We start from the raw sequence: 24,105 nt of genomic DNA, 5'->3' as shown, positions 1-24,105 counted from the left end.
TCATTTACTATGTATCAAAGGTAGCCATGTATCACACGCCGGCCTTTTTAAGGGATTTTCTGTAAAATGTAAGTTAGTTGGGATAGGTTGTAATTCTTATCTTACACTATGAGATTCCTTTAATTTTTACACAACCTTATGTACTTTACATTTCTACGAGAGTCAAATTTATTAGTCTTTATCACCCAATTTCTTTAAGGGGAAAAAGATAAATATATATTGAACTATTATAAATGGTATGTAGGTAACTTTCGTCATATTTTTAGGATATTAGTGTCTCTGTCATTCATAAACTAGAACATATATGCCCTTCACTCTAACGGAAGACTAAATAGGCACACGTGGCGCAATCTTATCCGTCGATAAATGTCGAATCGGTGGATAAAATTATGACACATGTATATCCGTTAGTATAAAGGGTATATATGCTGTAATTTCTGGACGGCAAGGGCACCAATGTCCCCAAAGTATGACGAAGAATATTTACATACCCTTTACGATAATTCGAGATATATATATCCTTTTTTCCTTTCTTTAATATTAATTTATGATTTTCTCACCGCCTTTTAGTTTTTTGGGGCTACTCAGCAGTTTCCTAATCGTTAATAGACATACTCTGACTCTCTCTAATAATTAACTAAACAAAAAGAAACTAAGTATTGTACTTTACACTTGTAATTACTTTCTTGTATTTGACTAATAAATACTACTATTACTAAGATCTGTAATTAAATTGCAACTTCAAAACTGTGTTCTAGAAAATCAGTGTTCTTTGTGATAATTCTATCATTTTTAAAATTATTAAGTAGCTACAAACTAGAAAGCAATTAATCATCTTTTCATGTTTTTTTTGCCTACCTCCTAATTGGCGTATTCACGCACCTCCTTTTCATATATCTGAATCATCGTATTCTTTCTTTATGTTATCCGTCAAAGAGACAACTCTCACCTTGTCCCCTATAACGTTTCTTTTTTAATAAATTGTTAATTCCAACTTTTAACCTGACATGTTTAAAACTAAAAGTTTAATTAACAATTTGATACATTTCACGTTTTTTTAATTGAAGACCACAATCAAAAATTATTTTACTTTTTTAAATTTAGAATTAAGTTAAAATAGGACAAACAAATAAAAACGAACATAGTAATTCTTTTTTTTTAATCCTTTGTTTCTTTAGATTGAGACAGATTTATGCAACAGAAGCAGAGTTTTCATGTCAAACCAAGAAACTCAAAATTAACATCCTTTGACATTTTAGATAACTACACAAACTGTTGAAGTGATTGTAACTGAGACGGTTTGGACATGTGAATAGGAGATGTTCTAATGTCCTAGTGCGGAGGTCGGCTTTGAATAGTTTTACGAAAGGTGAAAGTAGGCCAAGGAAGTATTCGGGAGAGGTAACTAGACAGGACATGACACAATTTTGACTTACTAAGGACATGACCTTAGATAGGAGGCTACGAAAGACACAAATTATTTGCTCGTTCTTTTTATTTCTGTTACTATTGGTTGTTTCTTTTGATATACTTGTACTTGAGCCGCGATCTATTTGTAACAAGCCTCTCCATCACCTGAGTAAGGTTTGCATTATTGCATACAGACTATCTTCGATAGATGAAATTATACTGGATATGTTATTATAGCAGTAATAGTACAAAAGACCAAAGAACAAAGAAAGATAGCATCTTTTGGTTGTTAATGGCACACTTTAGGTTAAGAATAAAATTGTGTATTAGCCAGCATGAAGAACAGAAAAAGCTTCGAAGACATGTTACATTGAGCGAAGCTCGTATATTCAGCATCTAATAAGGTAAACGTATATACAAATTACACACAATGTAGCGCGAAAAGTGATCAAAACAAGAGAAGGCATACCAATACACAACAGAAGAGGAAGAAATATAATCTTCCAAGTGATCTATCCGCGTGTAATAGCTGCCTTCTCATTCTCAAACTCGTGTTTATTTCAAGGTTATACGAGTTTGGACATGCGTTCCCAAAGACTCTTGCATAAACCACTTCACCAATCACGGTTGGTGAGGCCGTGTAGCTCCCTGAATGTGGCTGTTGTCGATGGTTAAGTTGTTGCGATGGAAGTGAATTTGTTGTAGTTGCTGTATCCCCACTACATGTTGGCCTTAGAGGCCTTTGTGGTATGACCATGCCTTTACTTGTAACGCCGTCTTCAGATGGTTTTGTTGCTTGGCCAGGGCCATAGAGCGGAATCAACTCCTTTTGTGAAACTTTAGCTTTGCAAACAGGACATTGTGGCTTTTGGTGATCCGAGGCGCCCTGGAATTGAATCCACTTGTAGATACAAGGCCAACAATAAAGGTGACCGCAAAATGTAACCACGGGATCTTTTACAACGTCCAAACATATGTTACAATCAAAACCACTAGCGCGATTGTCATCATCAAACGTCTTCCATTTCTGTAAGGGGCTATTATGACATTCGTTAAAGGTACTCTCTGCTATCTGTTCTTCGAAATGAAGATCCAACGCCATATCTTGTTTCTTGCTTTCTAGTGCCTATAGAAAACAAATGCCAAACGATTAGAAACCAATGATCTTAACTAGATACAACTACGAGTCACTCAACTAACAATTTTATGTCAAAAAGTCACACAACTATCGTCATTTCACCTACAAAGACACTCAATCCCAAGAGATATTGCAGTGTAAGTCTGCATAACTACAATGTACAAAAACTGAACTATTGAAAACAAAAAATCCCAATTCCCAACTCTGTATAGAACTTATCAAACACCAATTGAACCACAAAAAGCTCTAAATCTTTTCAATCAAAATACATCAAGAAAACATCAAAACACCAACAAAACTACAAAAATCTTTTCAATCAAAATACATCAAGAAAACCTCAAAACACCAACAAAACCACAAAAAAGCTCTAATCTTTTCAATCAAAATTCATCAAGAAAACCACAAAAAGCTCTAATCTTTTCAATCAAAATATATCAAGAAAACCTCAAAACTTTTCAAAACTACATAAAGCTCTAATCTTTTCTATCAAAATACATAAATAAAACCTCAAAACTTTTCAAAACACCAACAAAAAGCTCCAATCTTTTCAATCAAAATACATCAAGAAAACCTCAAAACTTTTCAAAACCACAAAAAGCTCTAATCTTTTCAATCAAAATACATCAAGAAAACCTCAAAACTTTTCAAAACCACAAAAAGCTCTAATCTTTTCAATCAAAATACAGCCATAAAACCTCAAAACACTTTTCAAATCACCAACTAAACCACAAAAAGCTCCAATCTTTTCAATCAAAATACATAAATAAAACCACAAAACTTTCCAAAAAACACCAACAACAACATATCTCACAAATGGGGTGTTAAAAGTGTTTAAAGTAAGAGAGATTATTTTTGATAAAAAACCCAGAAACCACAAAAAGGGTCTAATCTTTTTGAATATAATTACCTGAATACAGATCAAGATTGTCCTTTTAACTGATGATTTTCACAACTCCCAATCAAAAAAAAAAAAGGAAAAAACTCTTCAATGTTATAGTGAGTGATATAAAGAAGCAAAGTGAAGATAGAATGAAGTAAATTAGGGGTTGGGCTTTAATATATATATACAAAAAAATGCACCTATAGATGCAGGGTTTTTTTTGTCTGTATAGAAAAATAATAATTTTAGCGCGTAATAAAATAAAAATTATAAAAAAAAAAAAAAACTTTTTAAATAGCAAAGTTATAAAATTTGTTTTTGGATAAGAGAACTTTGTTGGCCTACGTGGTAATGACAAACAATGTCTATTACACTTTTTTTTTTTTGTATTTTTCCACTTTTTTGTTGCCTATTTTTCGATTTTATTTTATAATAAAATTTATAAAATGGCAAAAATAGTAATTAGTGAATCCTGTTTGGGATAAGGATCAAATAGTCATAGTCACATGCTCAATATAGTTTTACGAGTAAATCGAAGAGTGTAGAGTTTATACGTAACTTTCTATTGGACCTATTTTTGATATATATATAATTAAAGTAATTTTTTTTTATATGTATATTAGTAAATGTCGAAATTTCTTTAATTTGTTTATATATATGCTTTGAGTGTAAACGTCGATCAAACATATTTTTAAGTCAGTTTTTGACTTCTAAAAGTCTTTGACGAATATAAAAAAATAACTTAAAATAAGTTTAAAAAATGACTTAAAATAAGTTATAAAGTGTCTGGTAAAGTAAAAGATAACTTAAAATAAGTCAAAAACTAAAAGTATGTCTCTTCCTACTTTTTATTTTTTGCAATAAAAGTCATTTTAATTTGACTTTACATTTTTGATTTAAAAGCAACTTTTTTTAAATCAATCTAAATGACTCTTATTCATATTCGAGACTCTTTTGAAAAAAATTATAATTTCACTATTAGATTAATAAATTGTTTCAAAAAAATTCTAACTAAAATAATACATATTAAAAAACATACATATAAAAGAAATATAACAAACACTAGAAAAAGCACGACAAGTATATATAAAAAAACAATGACGACATTAATGTATTAGAAATAACAAAAACACACGATAGCTATTTATTTTTTATTTTAATTCGTAATATTTAAATTCTTCTATTTAAAATTATGTTCTTAATATGTATAAATATATTATAACCTATATAATTGTTGCTCACTTTTGCCCAATATTTTTAAAAAAAAATTGCCTTTACTATTTGAATTTATCATCACCAACTTCTTAAAGGCCTTCAATATCAAAATCAAAGTCATACTACATTTCAAAAATCCTTAATATTCTTTATCACCCACTTTCTTTATTTTAATTTAGATTTTTTTTTTTTACAAACTATTTTTAGTTTTGTGGGACCTTTTTTTTCCTTTTCACATTGGTAGGTGTATAATATATTAATATAATATACTATTTAGCAATTTCCTAATCGTTTGTAGACACTAATTTAATAATAATAATAAACACTACTATACAAAAAAATAAAAAATAAAATGAGTATCCTACTTTACATTTACTTTCTTGATTTTGACTAATTAATATTAAGATCAATAATTACGCGTGAATTAAATTGCAACATCAAAACTATGTTCTAAAAAAACTAACTTCCTAGTGGCTTCCAATATTTTAAGAAGCCGCCTTAATTTAAAAAAATATTTTGTGCTAATTCTATGATTAATTAAAAATTAGAAAGCAATCAACGTTTTGTATATACCTATGAAAATTGTATGTTGGGTATCTAAGAATAAATAAATGACACATTATATATAAATATCTTATTATATTTGATTTTAATTGATATATTTGTCCTTTAATTTTAGATGTTCATAAGTAGACAATTAAATATATATATATAAAAAAAATTAAATAAATAAACACACGAGGTCTTATATGATACCATATGTGTTCTATGTGGCATGAAACAAATCAGAACAAGTTATTTACGTGAATTGTCATGTAATTAAAGACATGTGTGTTTGTTTGTTTAATTTTATACAAATTTATCTTACGTGAATTGTCATATAACGCATATATTATGTTTAGTTGATCACACACACATACATATCATTATAATTAAATAGATTATATGTGCCATTTTAATTAAGATTAGATTCTATATATACACAAATATAATATATTTGCAACATTTTCAAAAGTATATACCAATGGACCTCTAAAGAACGTTGACATCATATATTTTCATTTTAATTTAATTCCGTCCAAGAATTAGAGGTTAAAATGTAAACTTAAAAAAAGTCAAAGAGTTCTAAGAGTAAATCCTTTGATTGAATATTATATCAATTAGAAGTAATAATTTTGTATGATAATAATAATATATAGCGTAATTTAGTAAGTTAGATCTGAGAAAATAAGAAAAGATATATGTAAATATTATTCGTGTTTTTATGATGTAGATCTGATCTTCACTCTGTAGCATTTATCCTTAAGCATTGGCTATACATTCTTATCGCATAAAACCCCAATACGATATACCATAAGCTTAATCCATAGGATAACAATAATATTCGATTAACTATTAATTTTCTACCATAATCCATGATTCTATAAATATTCTCCTATTAGAATTATATCTTTATTAAGCTAAAAATATATCAAATTTTATATAATCAACTCTCCTCGATCTACATCAGATCCATTATAATCGATCTTTGATCTCTCACACCTCCTCATCGAAGACTTTAATTTCAAGATCAAAGTCATACCTTGATAGTTAAGTTAAGGCCTTATCTACCCTGGCAATTAGTATATAACATTAAAGTCCAAGTTATTAGTATTTATATTATCACCCAATTTAATTATTCTAATTTAGAGCTTTCTTTTTTATTTTCACACTGGTAGGTATAATAGGCTAATTAACATTTTCTTAAATCATTAGTAGACATACTCTGACTATATAATAAATAAATCAGTACTATTATTAATTAATTAATTAAATTAATTAATTAACATAGACGAGTATCGTACTATACACTTTTAAACTTTCTCGATTTGACTAATTAATACCTTGATTAGTACTACGCGGTTGATCTAAATTAATTAGTAAATATTGTAATTTATCAAAGTTAATTAAACTACAACATCAAAACTATGTTCTTGAAAATCTATGTTCCTAGTGGCTTAAGATTTTTGGTACTAATTTTAGATTTTAGTAACTTTAAAATAACATCGAGGGCATTTTTAAATTCAGATGAAAGAAGGACATCTTTTTTAACTAAATTTAACTAGTTAGAAACATTTCATTATCATCTTTTCCGTTGTACTATATTATAAAATAATATTATTTTTTGTGTAATAAAAGCTTTTTTTTTTATAACTATAATTATATTTTATTTTTTTGTAAAAATCTTGACTTCGTAATATAAAATGTTGTGAGACAATATTAACAAAAGCAATAATAATGAAAAGGAAGATCACATAATTTTACGTGAAAAATCTTCAAAGACACAATCAGTCGACAACTCTTGTTACTTTCAATAAAAGAGCTCACTGATAAAAATTGTAACGGCTATAAATTATCCGAGATTTTAAAAAAATATATCAAATATGTTATGTTTATATAAATATTATTAAAACAAACATTAATTTGCTTGTTATCGACTAGAAAATGAGAGCATGGTGTGTTGATATTATCATTGGTTCGTCAGAATGATGAAAGCTTCCTTATTGCTATTATTCAAAGCTTTGCTTCTCGAAGAGTCTATGTGATTTGTCATTTGTCAATTAAGGAATATTTCCGTCTCAATTTGTTTGATTGATTTTATTTAATGTTGTATTTAAGGTCTATATATTATAAACTCGGACAATTATATTTTTATAAATTAGTTTTTAGAATTGAGTTATGCTTCATGTCCACACTCCATGCAATACATGATAATTATACTGTCCGCGCTCCATTTTACCGTTTGGGGATGTAAGGGGTGTTAAAACTTTCGTATTGTTATACGAACTTGAATAATTCTTTTTTATGAGCTAGCTTTCGAAGTCGAGTTAGACTTAAATGCATAATTAGTTAAACTTTTAACTTACCCTCTCCCAAAATCCTTTTGTGCTTTCCCTAAACAAGACAAATGGTTGAGTGGGTTATAAACCACAAATTTATAAAAATATATCAAAATATTCTTTAGATACCCGTAGTCTTAAACATGAAACGTAAAAATTGAGACCTTAAGAGTGATCAAAAAAGAATAAGACGTTCTTTTTTAAATAGACTAAAAAATAAAGACAAACAAATTGAAGTAGGAGTATAAAATAGATCACGAATCAACCAGCCCAAAGTTTGCTTTGGGTCAAAACGGATCAAACGACGAGTTTAATCCAATAGCGCCAAATCAAATTCAAATATTCGGGTTGAATATACTTCCATGGATCAATATTAACACCTCTAATTCTGGTAAAATGAACTTCATTGAAGTTTAAAAGCTCAAAACTAAGTGTAGTTACCATTCAAAAGAAACAAAAAAGAAGACAAAACAAAGCAAATGTAGCTTTTGGCTTTTACCATTCAGCAGCTTCTACAAGAATTTGTCTATGCTGGCAGTTAGACTTGTTTTGGGTACAGCACCAATGATAGCATCTTTCTTCTCTCCGTTAACGAAGATCATTATCGTTGGGATGCTTCGGATTCCATATCTAGATGCTACAGAAGGGCTGTCATCGGTATTCAACTTGAAGCACTTCACCCTTCCTGTGTATTGCTTTGCAAGATCACTGATTACTGGATGGAACATGCGACATGGTCCACACCAGGGAGCCCAAAACTCAACCACCACAGGTTCAGTAGCGTTGAGAACAAGTGAATCCCATGTTTCCTCTGTCACGCTAGGAACTGAAAAAGAACAGAAAATGAACCATAGAAGAAGATTAGGTAAATTTGTCTGGGAAGCTAAAACTTTCAACCAGTGATGAACCTCCTCCAAATGCATAGTTGCTCGATATACATCTACTTTACCAGGTAGTGGCTATCTTCCACCAATACCGATATATATATTGGCCAGACATAAAGGAAGTGTAAGTTTCTTTTATTACGACATTGGTACCTAAGCCAGTTTGGTCGTACCACGACTATTTTACCAGATACTGGCTATCTTCCGACAATACCAGATAACTTTGTTCATCATGGCTTAGACAAATGGGAATAAATCACCTACTTTATTGACCACTAGGCTACACCTTTGTCCGTGTTATGGGAAGTGTAAGTTACAGAATGATATTAACAAACTGTACTAGTCCAAGCTTTCAACAAAATAGATATACCCTAAATTCTTTTTGGAATCACGGTGTCAAACCATGGGATCAATTGCTAAGGTTTTCTCTATGTGCTTGAGAATTCACTTTAAATGTGAGGAAGCAATAATGTCGGTAAAAAGTCTCAGGAACCTACTACTAACAAAGTTTTACGTCTGCTTTTGAAGAAAGTAAACCTGAAAAATTGTGCAATCGTTGAATTAAAAAAAACTACGAAATAAATGGATAGCTCAAAAGTTCTCTTCCATGGTTTCCCTTCTTTTTTCCTCCAAGACAATTTCATGATCTTGCATCCAAGGACATCAAAGCTAACTGATCAATAGTAATTTTCACTGCACAACCTCTCATGTGCCAGGCAAAGCAACAATTTTTACAGTAATGCTTACTTGTTGGAAGAAAATTTGTAGCAAACCCTTTCAGTTTTGTTAGTTCAATGAAGAAAGAACTCGAAAGTCCCAAGAGTGTGATGACGACTCAACTCCCAAAATAGGACGGAGAGTGTGCACTCTTCTTATAAAAAATGCAGAGTAACATACACAACCAAATTTTTTATTAAAAAAAAGCCTTCGCTATGGGTAGTACTCTCGTTGGCTACAATGCATCCCAGGCCACTCTGAAAGGAAGTTCTTTTGCCCCAAGAAAGTTAGAAGAAGATAATTACAAGAAGAAATATTAAGTACACGAACAAGAACTTGTTTGCCAGTTATGGAGAAGTATTGCTAAATCACTCTTATCCTTTGTAACACGTGGAATAAAACTTGTTTACCAAAATACCATCGGAAAGATGTTCCTTTCTTAAGCTAGCACTAGCTCTTGTTTACTATGAAAAGTCCTTTGCTCCAACACCAGTCACTCTTCTCCTTTGATCTCCTTCCATGAAAATCACTTAGTATCAATTGACATTATTATCATGGCTTTAAGGTCTCATGATTTTTATATCAATCATAACCAACGTGCTTACTCCTCAACTGCGGGTACATGCAAAATAACCACATCACTTTCTTTCAAGTATATATCTTAACAAGCACTAACCTAGAAAAACACTCCCATTCAATATAGTCACATCACAGTATCTCCAAGAAGAGAGATAGTGTAAGCGGAATGAACCACTACCCCCCACACATCTCTCCCTATACACTAATCTAGCTGATATTTTTGTCATAATTCCTCTCATAGAAAACACTCAACTCAGATAGTGCTCTATAGCATTTTACGCTAAATCATGTTTATCATCAGATATTTGACTTCTCCAGTTCAGACTACCTAACTTTTTCCTCAGTACCTAGATGTGTTTCTCATGGTACTGAAATTTTTTCAGAAGTCTTTGTCCATCCCTTCAATTGAGCATATTTGAAATCAGCTAAGCAGTTCTTAGGATTTCAATAGATGAATACTAATACCATGTCGAGAGCTCTTGATCCTTCATGCCATCTTGATAATCAAGAAGATGTGACCATTGTTAAATTGCAGGACATTTCCTATGACATACTAATAAATTCACCCCTACTACGTAATCTACGATATCTCAGTGACGACGAGATCCAGAACCTGCCTCTGCCCCTGAAACCTTAATAAACTACCCACAGTAATTAGCAACAACGCACATTAGCTCGACGTCAGCATATTACAACTAGCATGAAATTTTTCATGATGTCTTGTATCTAGGATTCTACTTCTTCCATGTTACCAGTTTCAAAAAAAAAAGGATTCTACTTCTTCCCTCGCATCAAAAGTAGGTCCAATCCACATTTGCAGCTTATAGGAAAAGGAAGTCACGTCCTCAGAAAAGAGAGAAGAACATGCTTATATTGTACAGTGTTGAAACCCTTACACGAGTAAACTGGCTGTATTATTCAACCTTCCTAACAGCCAGAGATACATCCAATATATGCAGCTGATTTTTGGAACAGAGGGAGTAAGCAAACATCTTCAAAATGCAATAAGCTAGTAGCTGAAACTTAAACTAATATATCCTCTTCTTTGTATTTTTGGGATAACTCATAACTGTAATGTCCTGGCCAACTTGCGTACAACTCCACTAATTCCACAGGATATGTGTCACCTCCTACCCGCAACAGGTACCTAGTAACTTTGTCCACCAAAGGAAGAGCATGAAGGAAGAATTCACCTAGTGTTTTTGTCACTACTCTGCTTTGAACATGAGACGTCATGGTGCTCAACCCACTTCATTGACCACGCATTCTCCTTATTGCTATCCTGTTATGCTCTACATAATATTTACTCTCTCTTACTTCATGTAGCATGTATTTACAACTGTTGCATACATTCGTCTTTCTTTCGATGACCAAAAAAAATCATATCTTAGTGGTGATAGGTCTGTCTTTTGTTATTACCACGCTATAATATTTGACGCTATAAAATAGTCTACAAAAGCAGTTCCATAATAACATGATGTTTAGGTACTGTCAACCCATTTACAACGAGAAGAAGCAACAACAATGGCGGATTCATGATTTTAAGAAGTGGATACAGATTGCACCAAACTAGTCCTTAGAGTAGTTAGATTCTGTTGCAGATAATAGTGAGTTAACTAACACACAATCACAAAAAAATAACACAAAGATTAACGAGGTTAGACATAAATCTACATAGTAAACCATCACAACCCGGAAATTCAAGAAAAGATCATATCTTGTGAAAAATCTAATACTCCCTCCATCCCATTTTTTTTAATCTTGCACCTCAACTAATTCTACAAGATACCTGTCACCTCTCACCAACAACATGTACCACATAACTCTTAACTCTGTCTATCAAAGCTAGAACAAATAGAAAGAAGTCGGTTAGTATTTTTGTATGGATTTGATCCTGACACCTCACGGTGCTCAAACTACTTCGTTAACCACTAAGTCACATCTTTGTCACCTTCCTCTGTCCTATTTTATGTGTCATTTTTATCGCTTCACTTGTGGTTAGTCAATTCGATTAATATTCAAACCTAAATTCAATCAAATCAACTATGACATTTCAAAATTAAATTTAATTATTTTAAAATTACATGCGATTCTTCTCATATCAATATAACGAAACAAATATTACATTTTAAAATGTTCCCTAGTTTGAATCTCAAGAAGCGAAATATAGAAACGCATGGTGTAGTAAAAAAAAAAGCTTTTAAAAGGGGGAAATGAGAACGAACCATCGAAGACAACATCGGAAGCTTCGCCGGAGACGCTATTTGTGCGGCGACAAATCCTTGAAGAAGATGCAAGTGAAACTTGATTATTAAAAGGGTTATAGGATATAGAAAAGCCGGTGAATTTCAGAGGGGAACGGCGGTCCCATGCGGCGGAGAACGGCGGCGAGGGGCGGAGGGATGGGCGGAGATTAGAGGAAAAAATTGAAGAGATGGCGACTGAATCGAGAATTGTCGACATAGGAGGGAAACTGTGCGACTAGTTGACGATTTCTATGTTTTATTATAATGCAAATGTGAAAAAGACACATTTATACAGCTGCACTAGGCTCCATCTTTTTTCTTTCTTATTCGTATCGGAGCCGAATTAATTCAAATATTTTTAACTTTATTTTGGTACCGCAATTTGACATCAACTCGAGACTTGACCTTGAATTTGGATCGGGTCGGGTTGAATTTCAAATTAGGGTTAAGTCTCGAGTCATTATCAGAATTGGGAGTTGAACTTTTGGTTGGAATTGAGAGTCAAGGCCCAAGTTGGGATCAGGTTTGGAATTTGTGTTATCGTTAGATTGGTAGAAGGGTTTTTGTTTGTGTTAAACGGTTTGGGCTCGAGTTTGAGTTTGGTGTTATAGTATTTGATCAGATACTTAAATATTTTAGGGATAAAATATTAACATAAAGACATTAAAAAACCTTATTACACATTTAATTAATTAAAATGATATACCATGAGTCTGTGACATGCATTTATCCTCTTTAAAAGATTATTCATAAATAGTGATACTTAATTACCTTCCGTTGAATTTCAGTAAATTTATTTAAAATTTGAAAATAATCCATTTTTGTCTTCGAACTTACAAAATGACTAAATTTACCTTTTATATTGTTATCGCTAGCCAATACAAAAATAAAAGAATCTTTTTAATATATTTTCTCCCTTCGTTTTACTTATAACAGTTTAATATTATACATTCATCAAGAAAAAGATTATGAATATAAATATTTTACTACATTATTTTTACTAATTAATGTTTAATATTAATAAAATATTAAAAATAAATTCTTTATATGTCAAAAGTGAAAAGTAAAAAAGAAAAATTTCTTGCTAATACACTTTACATTTCGTATATCGAGTGAGTTGCAAGTATTATATAGTGGAGATTTATCCAGTGCGCACAAAGTACTTACCATAACAGCAGAAGATATGATAGAAATTATAGTGACCATGCACTATTATGAAATTTTAAAATAAATGAAAACTTATTCTTGAAATGAATAACAGATGAATGTAAATGGAGGGTATTTTTTAACTATTTTAAATTTAGTTGAGATAAATTAGTAACGTAGGTCAACAGAGAGAAAATTATAGAGTTCAATTAATTAGATTGAAAGTTTTCCGAAAGTTATTATAATAGTTATTGATACTTAATTACCTTTAGTTGAAGTTAAATGAATTTACCTTTAAAGTTTGCAAATAAATTATGTACATTCATTTTAATTTATGTGATATAATTTAATTTAATATAATTTTTAAAATTATTTTATTTGAAATTTTGGGATCTAAAATAAATCATACATATTTGTAAAACTATAAATATTCAGGTAAAAATGAGCATTTAAAATTAAATTGTTAAATATATAAAAAAATATCGTTCTTTTTTAAATTAACTAAAAGGAAAAATAAAATAAGACAGAATCAAGCAATTTTAATAACAACGAAGACGAAACAAGATTTTTTTGGAAAAACAAAAACCAACTTATTCGATATAACTAATATTTCAAATTTTTATTATATATACGCAACGTTATTTATTTTAGACGATACTATAATTCAGAGACAGATTTGAACCGTTTGATTAACTAAAATAACATTTAATTCTTGTAAATAGAGAAATTAAAGAGCCTTTAAAAGCCCTTTATTTTCTCCTAGTATTTCTCTTTTATTTTCATTAGCTTCCGCTCTTTATTCATTTAACATTTCTCTCTCTAAACAAAAACAAATTCAAAAAAATATTCAAAAGTTTTTTTTGTATTTGAAGAAAATTCTAGCAAAAATAAAAAAAATAGGTTAATTAAGAAAAAATTCATAATTATTTGCCAAAAGAAGAAGAGAAGCTTTAATGGGCTTCCAAAAATTCTTCTTTTTGTTTCTCTTCTTTTTTCTTGTTGGCTTGTCATATTCTTCTCCATTATATATCAAACGTAAATTCCTACATTTTTTTAAATTATTTTTTATATTCAAATTTGGTTATTAACAAAAAAAAATTGTTCTTGTTTTTTTTTTTTATTTATGAAAGACTGAGACGTAATTATTATTGTTGTTCGAACAGATGATGTGCTTGAGGCTCGTGTTCATACGGGACGTGCCCTTCTTCAACAACAAGGAAGTTAGTATAAATTTAATCCCTTTTTATTGTTATTATTGTTATATTTCTTGTTTGATTCTTATGTGTTTTTTTAAAATTTTATGTTAATGCAATTAATTTTATGATTTTATATGTTTTAGGCTTGTTTTTTCTTTTAAATTATATATTAAAACGTTTGTCTTGAAAGCTCGAAAAATTGCTTAATTTTCGAGAATTATTGCTCCTAAGAAAGAGTTGAAATTGAGAAGAGGTGTCAAATGAACGAGTTACACTGTTAGAACTATATTTGGATAAAATGATTCGAATTGATAAATAGTTTGAGTCATAATGCGCCTAATGTTTGTTCAAGTCAAAATGGTTTGATTCGTAACCCTAATTAACCCATGAATAAATATAAAAATTGCATTGGTAGTCGATTCTATATTTATTGTTCAAATTATATTTAAAAAAGTTTGAAGTATTTAACTTGTAGTAAAGGTTGAAGTTATTTGACACGAAAAATCATAGTTGTTGGCTTTTTATTAAATGATGTTACCTATAAACAAAATCAATTTTTGTTTTGACCTCTTTACTTGTTCGATATTTTAATTATACAAGCAATTTGAAGTTTTTTTTGAAGTTTAGACTCGAATTTTCAACTTTAATTTCGTAAATCTAATATTTATTTTAAAATATGTTCACATTAAGTATTTTATAACTTTTGAATGTGTCTTACATAACGATCCTCGAATCAATTATTGGTGCACTAGCCCCTAAATAAATACATATTCAATACAATTAATCGGCTCAAGTTTGAACAAGTTGAATGAGTTATATTTTTATAGACTAAACTTAACATCCCTGCTTGAGTCTACATATAGCTTTTTTCTGTATTTACTTCATTATATTTTAAATCTGATTTCTCGGTGAAAATTCTGACTTGTCACGATCTTGACTTTTTCTCTTCTTTCTTTTTCTTCTCTTTTTTTTCTCTCAAAGATTGTCCCATTGATTTTGAAAGGGAAAACTACACCATCATAACAAGCCAATGCAAAGGACCTCACTACAATTCATCAATATGTTGCAATGCATTCAAACAATTAGCATGCAAACATACACAAGAAATAAATGATGTGCAAAATGGATGTGCTACAACTATGTTTAATTACATTAATCTATATGGCAAATATCCACCTGGCCTATTTGCAAATATGTGCAAAGAGGACAAAGAAGGCCTAAATTGCAAAGATGTTATTCAGCCAGAATCCAAAAGTGATGAACAAAAGAGGAATTCTTCAAAGGGTACTAAATGTTCAATGATTCTAATGGTGATAACCACTTTTTTAATTATATTAATGTTGAATATATGAAATGAATGATGATGGATAAGTCTTTTTAATTTTCATTTTGGTTCTTTTTTTCATATGTAATACTCTTATTTAATTAAATATAACATTATATTTGAGATCTGTAATAATTCTTTTTATTAACGGGTAATTTATAAAAATAGTTTTAGAGGTGGATGATTTTGAACTTTTGACATCGTTTATCCCGTGGGGCAAGCGGTGCGAAAATTCAAGAACACTAATTTTCAAGCTAGGGTTATTGGGTGTAGTTTCTTTTAATTCAATTTTTTGCATCCTTTTATTTATTGTTCTTATGGGAGTTTATAGTGATTAAAAGGCTCAAATATGCCATTGAACTTTTAGAAAAAGTTCATTTATGCAATCAGTTAAAAGTTTGGTTCATTTATGTCATTATCATTAAAGAAAAGGCTCATTCATGTCATTATTTTTAATGGTGGTTTTGAAATATCATTTTTGACACGTGGTCAATTCTAATTAGGCCACGTCATCAATTTTTTTTAATAAAAGAATTTTAAAAAATTTATTTTTTATTCAGAATTTTAATTTTTTTATTAAAAAAATTGATGACGTGGCCAATTATAATTCGGCCACGGCATCAATTTATTTAATAAAAAGATCAAAAAAAAATAAGTCAATTTTTTTTAGAATTATGATTTTTTTTATTAAAAAATTTGACGTGGCCAAATTATAAAAATGATTTTGCAAAACCATTGTTAAAAAATAAGTCTTTTCTTTAATGGTAATGACCTAAATGAGCCAAACTTTTAACTGATAACATAGTTTTAAGATAATAACTATTATCTCATAAATCCTTGCATATTACATAATTATACTGTGACTTTAATCTAACCGTTCCACCCTTAGGATCACATATTTTTTTTTGTTTCATACTTTGCGTTTGATATTGATATTGAAGCGTGACTAATGAATCCTGGAGATTATTTACATATACAAATGGATTTTAGCTATATAAAATTATTTGAAATCAAATTATTTTATGAGAAAATTATGTCATTATATATAGATAATTAACATTTAAGTAAATGGAGAGATTGTTAATCCCTCTCAACTATGAATCAATGTCGAGTAGGATTAGGTTGACTCGATACCCATATAAATGCAATTATAATTTTTTAACTAATTATGTCATCCTCTTTTTTGTGAAGTAGTGTACTCTATCGTCACAATTATTTTTAGAATTTGATAATTTATTATTAGATATAATCAATATACAGTATAATTTCACAAAATAAAATTTGAATAATAAAAAAAAAGGAGTGTTTACTAAACTTTTTCCTCCTATCTTAAAGATAGAGAATTTGTTTTTGATAAATTTTCGACTCAAGAAAAAAAATCCTAACATAAGATAGCTCTCGAAGTGACGAAACTATGATCCATACTATGGAAATATGTCAAATCATGCAGAATAGTAATTATAACAAAATAATATACTCTTTCCGTTTGGTATTATTTGTCATGATTTCTAATTTTAGATTCAAACTATAAAAAACTTTGACTAATATTTTAAGATGTATTTTTTCATCATATTAATATGCAAAAAATTGCAATTTACAGTACTTTTCATATAGGTTTAGAATATTTAATTTTTTATTTAAAATATCGAATTAATATGATCTAATTTAACTTTGAAAATTAATCAAATCGATTTTCGAAAAGCGCAACATGATAAACAATTTCGGACGAAGGAAATATTAATTTAAATATAAGAAATAATTGTTTTAATAACAATGAGTAATAAATTTACACATATTTTTAAATTCTAATTTTTCATAATTTTCAATCTGTTTTATTGATCATCGTGTGCGGAATTTAAATAATATCCCATTACAATGCAAAAAGAGGAGTGGAAAAATCTTCACCCAAAGATAAAGTTATTGGAAAACAGATGAGAAATGCATTATAAAGATTGAGATTTGAGAATATGCAAGAAAATATTCGATGAGCTAGTTTATACTCAAATCGAGTCGGATTCAATATTAAAATTATATAAATTAATCTTTTAAGTTTTTATTGTTATTGAAAATATTCTAAAAATTATGAATTAAAAAGAAAAAAATCATATAACTTTAGATAAAATTGAGATATAAAATTGACATTTTTATTTTTCAAAATATTATGCTTTTAGGGGTGACGTCGCCGCCATTTTGACTTGGAAAACAAGTCACAATAATAATTTATTACACCAAATTCAACAAAATCTGCTACATCTTTTCTTTTGTATTTTTTGTATTTCTGGTAATTGATTATGCCATTTCTCCCAATTATTTTATTACAAAATAAAAGGTAAAGAATATTATAACAATCCACCAATCATGTATGATGATTTATATTATGATCTCTATTATAAGATATGAAATATAATGTCATATCGGTTTAATTATATTGATCAAGATACCGAAAGGATTACAACTATAGAATGTAATCAATATGGGCAGTAATGTAGTAGTGAGACTGTTTCACCCTTAACTAGAGGGTTTGGATTCGAGCATCGAGTATGAAAAAAATCATATTGAGAGTGTAATCCTCAAATAAGTCTTACAGTGCGCGACTCAGATTAACCGGAACTTCAATGTGAGCTTCGAATATCAGATCGAAAACCAAAATAAAAAACTATGATAACTAATAACAAAAGGGAAATTGTAGAATAACTTCAACATTGGCTTCGAATATTCAAACAGAAACCAAAATAAAAAATTATGAAATGTTGAGAGTGTAATCCTCAAACAGTCCTTTTTAATCAGTTCTTAATTAAGTCTTGATGCTACATAAAATTCTTTAATATTTTTCTCAATCAAATCAGACTTGTTCACCAACTCTAACTTATCAGCCCTTACAAGTCCAACTCAATTCATAACACAAGATATAAGACTTGAATCCTATATCGATTTAATCGAGAGCTAAAATAAAATTTATACAAATAAAGTACCCCCTCCGCTCCAATTTTACGTGGCATTATTTTCTTTTTGATCAGTCCCAAAAAAAATGTCACATTTTCTTATATGACAAGTACCTAAAGGTACAATTCCTCTTTTACCCTTATTATTCCACTTAATTTTAAATAGTACTCTAATACATTTATGAAGAAAGAAAAAAGTAAATTCACTTTGAAAGACAATTTGGTAAACGATTTAAAATCTTCATTTATTTATTAAACTTCGTATCGGATCAAATAGTACCACATAAAATAAAACAGAGAAATATTAAAATAGGTGAAAATTTATACATATAGGATTATAGTTTATATGTCAGCAAAGACAGAGACATCATGAGTAAATATGACCAAACTTTTACATTTGATTCTTTAATATTGAATTGATTAGCTAATCACAATTATTATTTTCTAAACATATATATATTTTTAAAATACTTCTAATAGAAAATATTTATCAAAATAAACATACTTTTAAAAGTTTATCCCGGTGAAAAGTTTGTTTGCCTTTACTTCTATAGTCTGTTTCGAAGAAAATGTCTCAATTTTTTTATAATTTTTTATCTCGAATTTATATCTAATAAATTTAAAATTATAAAATTAAAAGACATTTTAGCACTTTATATATATATTTATATATATATATATATAGTTATGTCGTATCAAATTAATTTCGGACAAATAAAATCAAATCAAATATTTTTCTGATAAATGGAAAAAAAAATTATAATCCCACCAATCAATTTCATACAACAAATAAGTAAAGCAAAATCCCTCTTTGTTCCTTCAATCTCTTCATTCATTCATAGTACTCATAAACTAAAATTAAAAAAAAAACAGTCATCAAATTGCCTAATTAAACACCAATTAAGCAAAAATAAAACCCATAAACAAAATTAATATCATACAATTCACCTTCATATATTCCATTTTTTCCTCAGATAATATTTTCACTAATAAATCTGTCAAAAAATTCCTTTTTTCCCCTCTTGTTAGCTTATCTGTGAGCTGTAACCAAAGTCTCAATAAATCTCAATCCATCAAATTTTGGTGCAAATTTGTCTGAAGAAGATTTTGATTCTCCATTTTTCTTCAATGAATTTTCTTCATTCTTCTTCTTCTTCATTGAACTTTCATCCTGAATTAACAATTTTTCCCAAAAAAAAAAAATTAAAATTTTTATAACAGCTTTTTTTCTACGCAAGCTCATATATATTCAGTTTAAAACAATTGAACTAAATTATTCATCTAATTTGAAATTCCAGATCTGTTTTCAAATTTTAACAGAAAATCACCAAATAAAAAAATTCAAAAATTGAGTAGGGAAAGTTACAGATCCACGAAAGATATGAGCTAATATTAGATTTAAAATTCAATTACTAAAAACTTCGAAATTGTTTTTTTCAAAAAAAACAAAACTCATAAAAAAGGAAAAATTTATTTACCTGATGATGAGAAATTCGAACTTTGGATGAAGAATTTGAAGAAGAAATAGCAACAGCAGAAGAAGCTGCAGTTATGGAAGCTACAAAAATACTTGATTTCTTCATTTTTTGGAGCAAAAGTAAAAAAAAAAAAAAATTTTTTTTTTTGTTATTTTTTATGTGTTGAGAATGAAAAATTATTGGAGATATTTATAGGTAAGTTGAATGAATTGAATTGGGCCCATGACATGCTGGCATGTATTCACATTTTAAATACGCGGCAACTATTATCTTTTCGCGCGATCTTCGTTTTATATTACTTGACCTTTATCGACTTCTGTGCCCCTCTCGTGTCGTGTTATAATGCATTGAGATGCACGAACAAGCCACACGTTAAAAAAATTTGCGCGTGTAGTTTTGGCCGAGGATTAGATATTTAATGTAGTTTTTCGTAATTTGAGTGAGATTATGATTCAATATTTCTTTATGCTCTGTATTTGTTATGTTCGTTATATCTCGTCAAGTTCAGAAGTAGATAAATTTTAATCTAGAAATGTGAAAATATATATTATTTTTTTTTAGAAATATATAGAAATTAATTAAAAATATTCTTTGACTGTTCAAATAGTAACTAAACATTTTAGGACAAAAAGCATTAGAAAGATGTTTGACAATTTAATTTTTATCTATTTTTAAGATAATATTTCTTTTCGCTAAAATATATATATCATAATTAAGATAAAGATAATTACTATAAAAGGTAAAAACAATAAATTAAAATGTTTGACTATTTCATCTTTATCTATAATTTAAGATAATATTTCTTTTTACCAAAATATCTACTCTATTATGGAGTATAACATAATTTGAGAGCCTATAAAAATTAATTAATTACTATAAAAGGTTAAAAAAATTAATTAATTACCATAAGCATTTTGATAGCAAAAGAGGATAGGATTAAAAAGATCAGCCCACGTAAGAATATTTGCCACAAATATTTTAATAAGGACTAAGTATTTTGCAATACAATATTTTAATATGAGTGATAAATATTTTGAGATGCACGAATAAAATTATTAATTAATCAAACTAATAAATATTTAAAAACTAAATAATCAAGAATGATGTTTCAAATAATTAAAATTTAAACATATTTAGTCATATACTATAATGTTAAAAATTAAATAATTAAAAAATCCAAAAATACTATTATTAACCTCTTTTTTTCTTCAAATTCCCTTTCTATGTACTATATATAAACAAAAAAACCCATCCACAAGTTTTTTTCCTTTTTTTGTCTTTTATTAATCTAAAAAATTAAATAAACAAACAAAATACTAATATTGGTACTTTGTAATTGTAAGTCCGTGATAATTTCTTCTAGAAGGGTAAATATATTTAAGTTTATATATATATATATAATTATAACCGTGAAGAATTAGGAATGGAATCACGTACGATCATTTATAAATTAAATTAAAAAGTGACTTTTTTTTTCTTTTCAAATTGTTACATATAAAAATAACACACGACTAAAAATCAATGTGAGAGAAGACTATATAATCAAACTTTTGAAATTGGATAGAATTTTTATATAAATGTTCGAGATTTAATATATACACAGATAGTTTTTTTTAAATTTATATGTTTAATATGTGGTGATAGTTTGATTTGATGAAAAAAATCAAATCTCACACGTGTATGGATGTAATTTGTCCACGACAGCTTTGCTGTGTTTCACATGTTTTGTGGAAAATTGTTCATTTGAGTGAGACAATGTGCTAGAAATAACTTATAAATCAAAATTATAGCAAAAAAATGTCACGCTTTATTCGTTCGTTTTATTTTATTTGTCTTGATTATAATTCAATTAAATATGCGTACATTTTATTCCTATTTATCAAGATAAAGAAGTTAATGTAAATAAATAAATAAAAATAAAAAATTTAAATATAAAATCGTATAAAATAAAAGGAGAAACTATATAATATATAAGGAAAAGGGACTGATATACCCCTCAACTTTGTCATTTGGAGCTGATATACCCCCTCGTCATAAAAGTGGCTCATATATGCCCTTACCGTTATACAAACGGCTCACATATACCCCTGCCGTTACAAAATGGCGCACATATACCCTTCATTTAACGGAAATTAAAAAATTAGTTTTAAATTTGTATTTATTAGTTCTAATTTTTTTAAAAAAAAATATTTAGGAGTGTATATGATTCTTCTATCAAAGTTCAAGGTATATTTTAATTTTTTTCATACATAAATTATTTTTTGACTTCTTTTATTATAATTATTTGAGTTTCTTATTCTTATTTTGTTTTTTTTCTTACATTCCTTAGTTTAAAGAAAAAAATTAAACTATTTTTTTGTATGTATTGTAATTTAATTTCGTATTCGAAGAAAAAAATTGGTCATAAACAATAAGTTTTACAAGAATATTAGTGAAACATAAATAAATTTGATTCAAAATAATAATATAAATTAGTCATTGAAACAAAAAAAAGTCAAAAAAGATATGTTTGACGAGGATTAAATTTACTCATATAGGGTTATATTTTTTTAGACAAAAATAATAAAAATTTAGATTAAATTTTTTTTTTCATTTCCGTTAGAGAAAAAGGGTATATATGAGCCATTTGTTTACAAGTAGGGGTATATATAAGCCACTTTCATAACAAATGGTGTATCAGCTCTAAATACAAAGTCGAGGGGTGTATCATACCCTTTTTCCTAATATATATAACATGAAACATGTTTTGCCTGTCCTTTTTTAATAAAAACACCGGCTTGCATGTGATCTTGTCATTTGACATGTACACCCAATCAAACCTTTTTTTTTTTTTTTGTAATGATTAGGTTTAATATTTTTTAAGTACTTCTTAAAGCAATTAATTACAAGAGAATACTATTAAATATTATTATGTTAATAAATTGGTCAATGAAGTGTGTATATATGTTAAACTTACTTACATGGCCTACTTTGTTAAGGATTTGTAAAAAAAAATGTTGAGAAAGAGAATTTATTATGTTCATGACTTGAAAATTTCGTAAATTTGAATTATATATTTTTTATCTAATTTATGGAATAGTGTTTATTGTATATTGAAATATATAAGAATGATAATTTCAACTCTTCTATGGATTGAGGTTATTGGTTCGGTCTTGATTGGTTTTACTTTAAAGAAGGGTGATGAATCAAAAACAGATTGTGCATCGTAAATGATTTAGGATGTGTTTATACGTGGAGAAAGACGTTTTTCAATTTTTCATATATATATTTCATTGGTAAAAATATTTATATTAAAAATAAAAGTTCTTTAAAAATATATTAAAGAACAATTATATATTTTCAAATAAGACAATTCAAAATTTGTGAATCAAAGTTAACATAGTGTGTGCATTCTCATTCATTGCACCCTCTTATAATCACCTAAATAATGCAACATGCACCCTAACCATATTGTTAGATGAATAATTAAAACTTTGGATTTTAAATTTTGGATATTAAAATAAATTTGATGAAGTTGAGGATGCATGCATTGGGAAAAAAGTATTTATATCATGTGCTTATAAAAAAAACACTACTCAATTTTATTTTTCTAACTCAACTTTCTAAAATATAATATGTATTTGCCAATTAAAGTAAATGAACATAAAAATGACTATTTATTCATCATGCACAAGTACCCCTCAACCTATACAGTATAATAAGGTCTTATTATCCCTGAACTTATTTTATAATAATTTTCTATCCCTTTTTGGTCTACGTGACACTATCTCGTTGGTTCAACGTTGGTTGACTTTTTTTTTCAAGATAGTGCCACGTAGGCCCAAAAGGGGTAAAATATTATTTATAAAATAAGTTCAGAGAGATAATAGGACCTTATTATAATATAAGTGTGTCTCTGGAATTTCGGGCATAGATTGAAGGGGTACTTGTGCATTTTCTAAATTAGAAAACATCGTTACCTTTATTTTTACTATTTTTGACGTACTTTTTGTTAGGTTGTGGAGCCTGATTAATATATAAAATTTAAGCTTTACTATTTATTCTCCATTTATTCTTTGTAACAAAAATACT

At 28.3% G+C, this 24,105-nt stretch overlaps 4 protein-coding genes across 4 annotated transcripts; 1 reads left to right on the top strand and 3 right to left on the bottom strand.

Annotated features, from left to right (window-relative positions):
* Positions 1-1,711: 1,711 nt before the first annotated feature.
* Positions 1,712-3,624, bottom strand: LOC107032257 (E3 ubiquitin-protein ligase RMA1H1). Its single transcript, XM_015233840.2, has 2 exons — positions 3,456-3,624; positions 1,712-2,536 (listed from the first exon to the last, which is right to left on the bottom strand). Exon 2 carries the CDS (start codon positions 2,510-2,512, stop codon positions 1,859-1,861), a length of 654 nt encoding a protein of 217 aa, XP_015089326.1. The 5' UTR covers positions 2,513-2,536; positions 3,456-3,624; the 3' UTR covers positions 1,712-1,858.
* A 4,207-nt stretch (positions 3,625-7,831) lies between these two features.
* Positions 7,832-12,233, bottom strand: LOC107032198 (thioredoxin 1). The gene is made up of 2 exons (XM_015233782.2): positions 11,928-12,233; positions 7,832-8,348 (listed from the first exon to the last, which is right to left on the bottom strand). Exons 1-2 carry the CDS (start codon positions 12,163-12,165, stop codon positions 8,035-8,037), a joined length of 552 nt encoding a protein of 183 aa, XP_015089268.1. The 5' UTR covers positions 12,166-12,233; the 3' UTR covers positions 7,832-8,034.
* A 1,785-nt stretch (positions 12,234-14,018) lies between these two features.
* On the top strand, positions 14,019-15,677 carry LOC107032625 (GPI-anchored protein LLG2). Its single transcript, XM_015234219.2, has 3 exons — positions 14,019-14,129; positions 14,258-14,314; positions 15,272-15,677. The coding sequence occupies exons 1-3, from the start codon at positions 14,048-14,050 to the stop codon at positions 15,640-15,642; spliced, it is 510 nt and encodes a 169-aa protein (XP_015089705.1). The 5' UTR covers positions 14,019-14,047; the 3' UTR covers positions 15,643-15,677.
* A 3,599-nt stretch (positions 15,678-19,276) lies between these two features.
* On the bottom strand, positions 19,277-20,209 carry LOC107001681. The gene is made up of 2 exons (XM_015199640.2): positions 20,035-20,209; positions 19,277-19,727 (listed from the first exon to the last, which is right to left on the bottom strand). Exons 1-2 carry the CDS (start codon positions 20,137-20,139, stop codon positions 19,587-19,589), a joined length of 246 nt encoding a protein of 81 aa, XP_015055126.1. The 5' UTR covers positions 20,140-20,209; the 3' UTR covers positions 19,277-19,586.
* Between the last annotated feature and the right edge of the window lie 3,896 nt (positions 20,210-24,105).

This window comes from Solanum pennellii, chromosome 10, assembly GCF_001406875.1.
Source record: "Solanum pennellii chromosome 10, SPENNV200".
Classification (NCBI taxonomy): domain Eukaryota; kingdom Viridiplantae; phylum Streptophyta; class Magnoliopsida; order Solanales; family Solanaceae; genus Solanum; species Solanum pennellii.
This window is presented reverse-complemented; position numbering and strand designations above follow the sequence as displayed.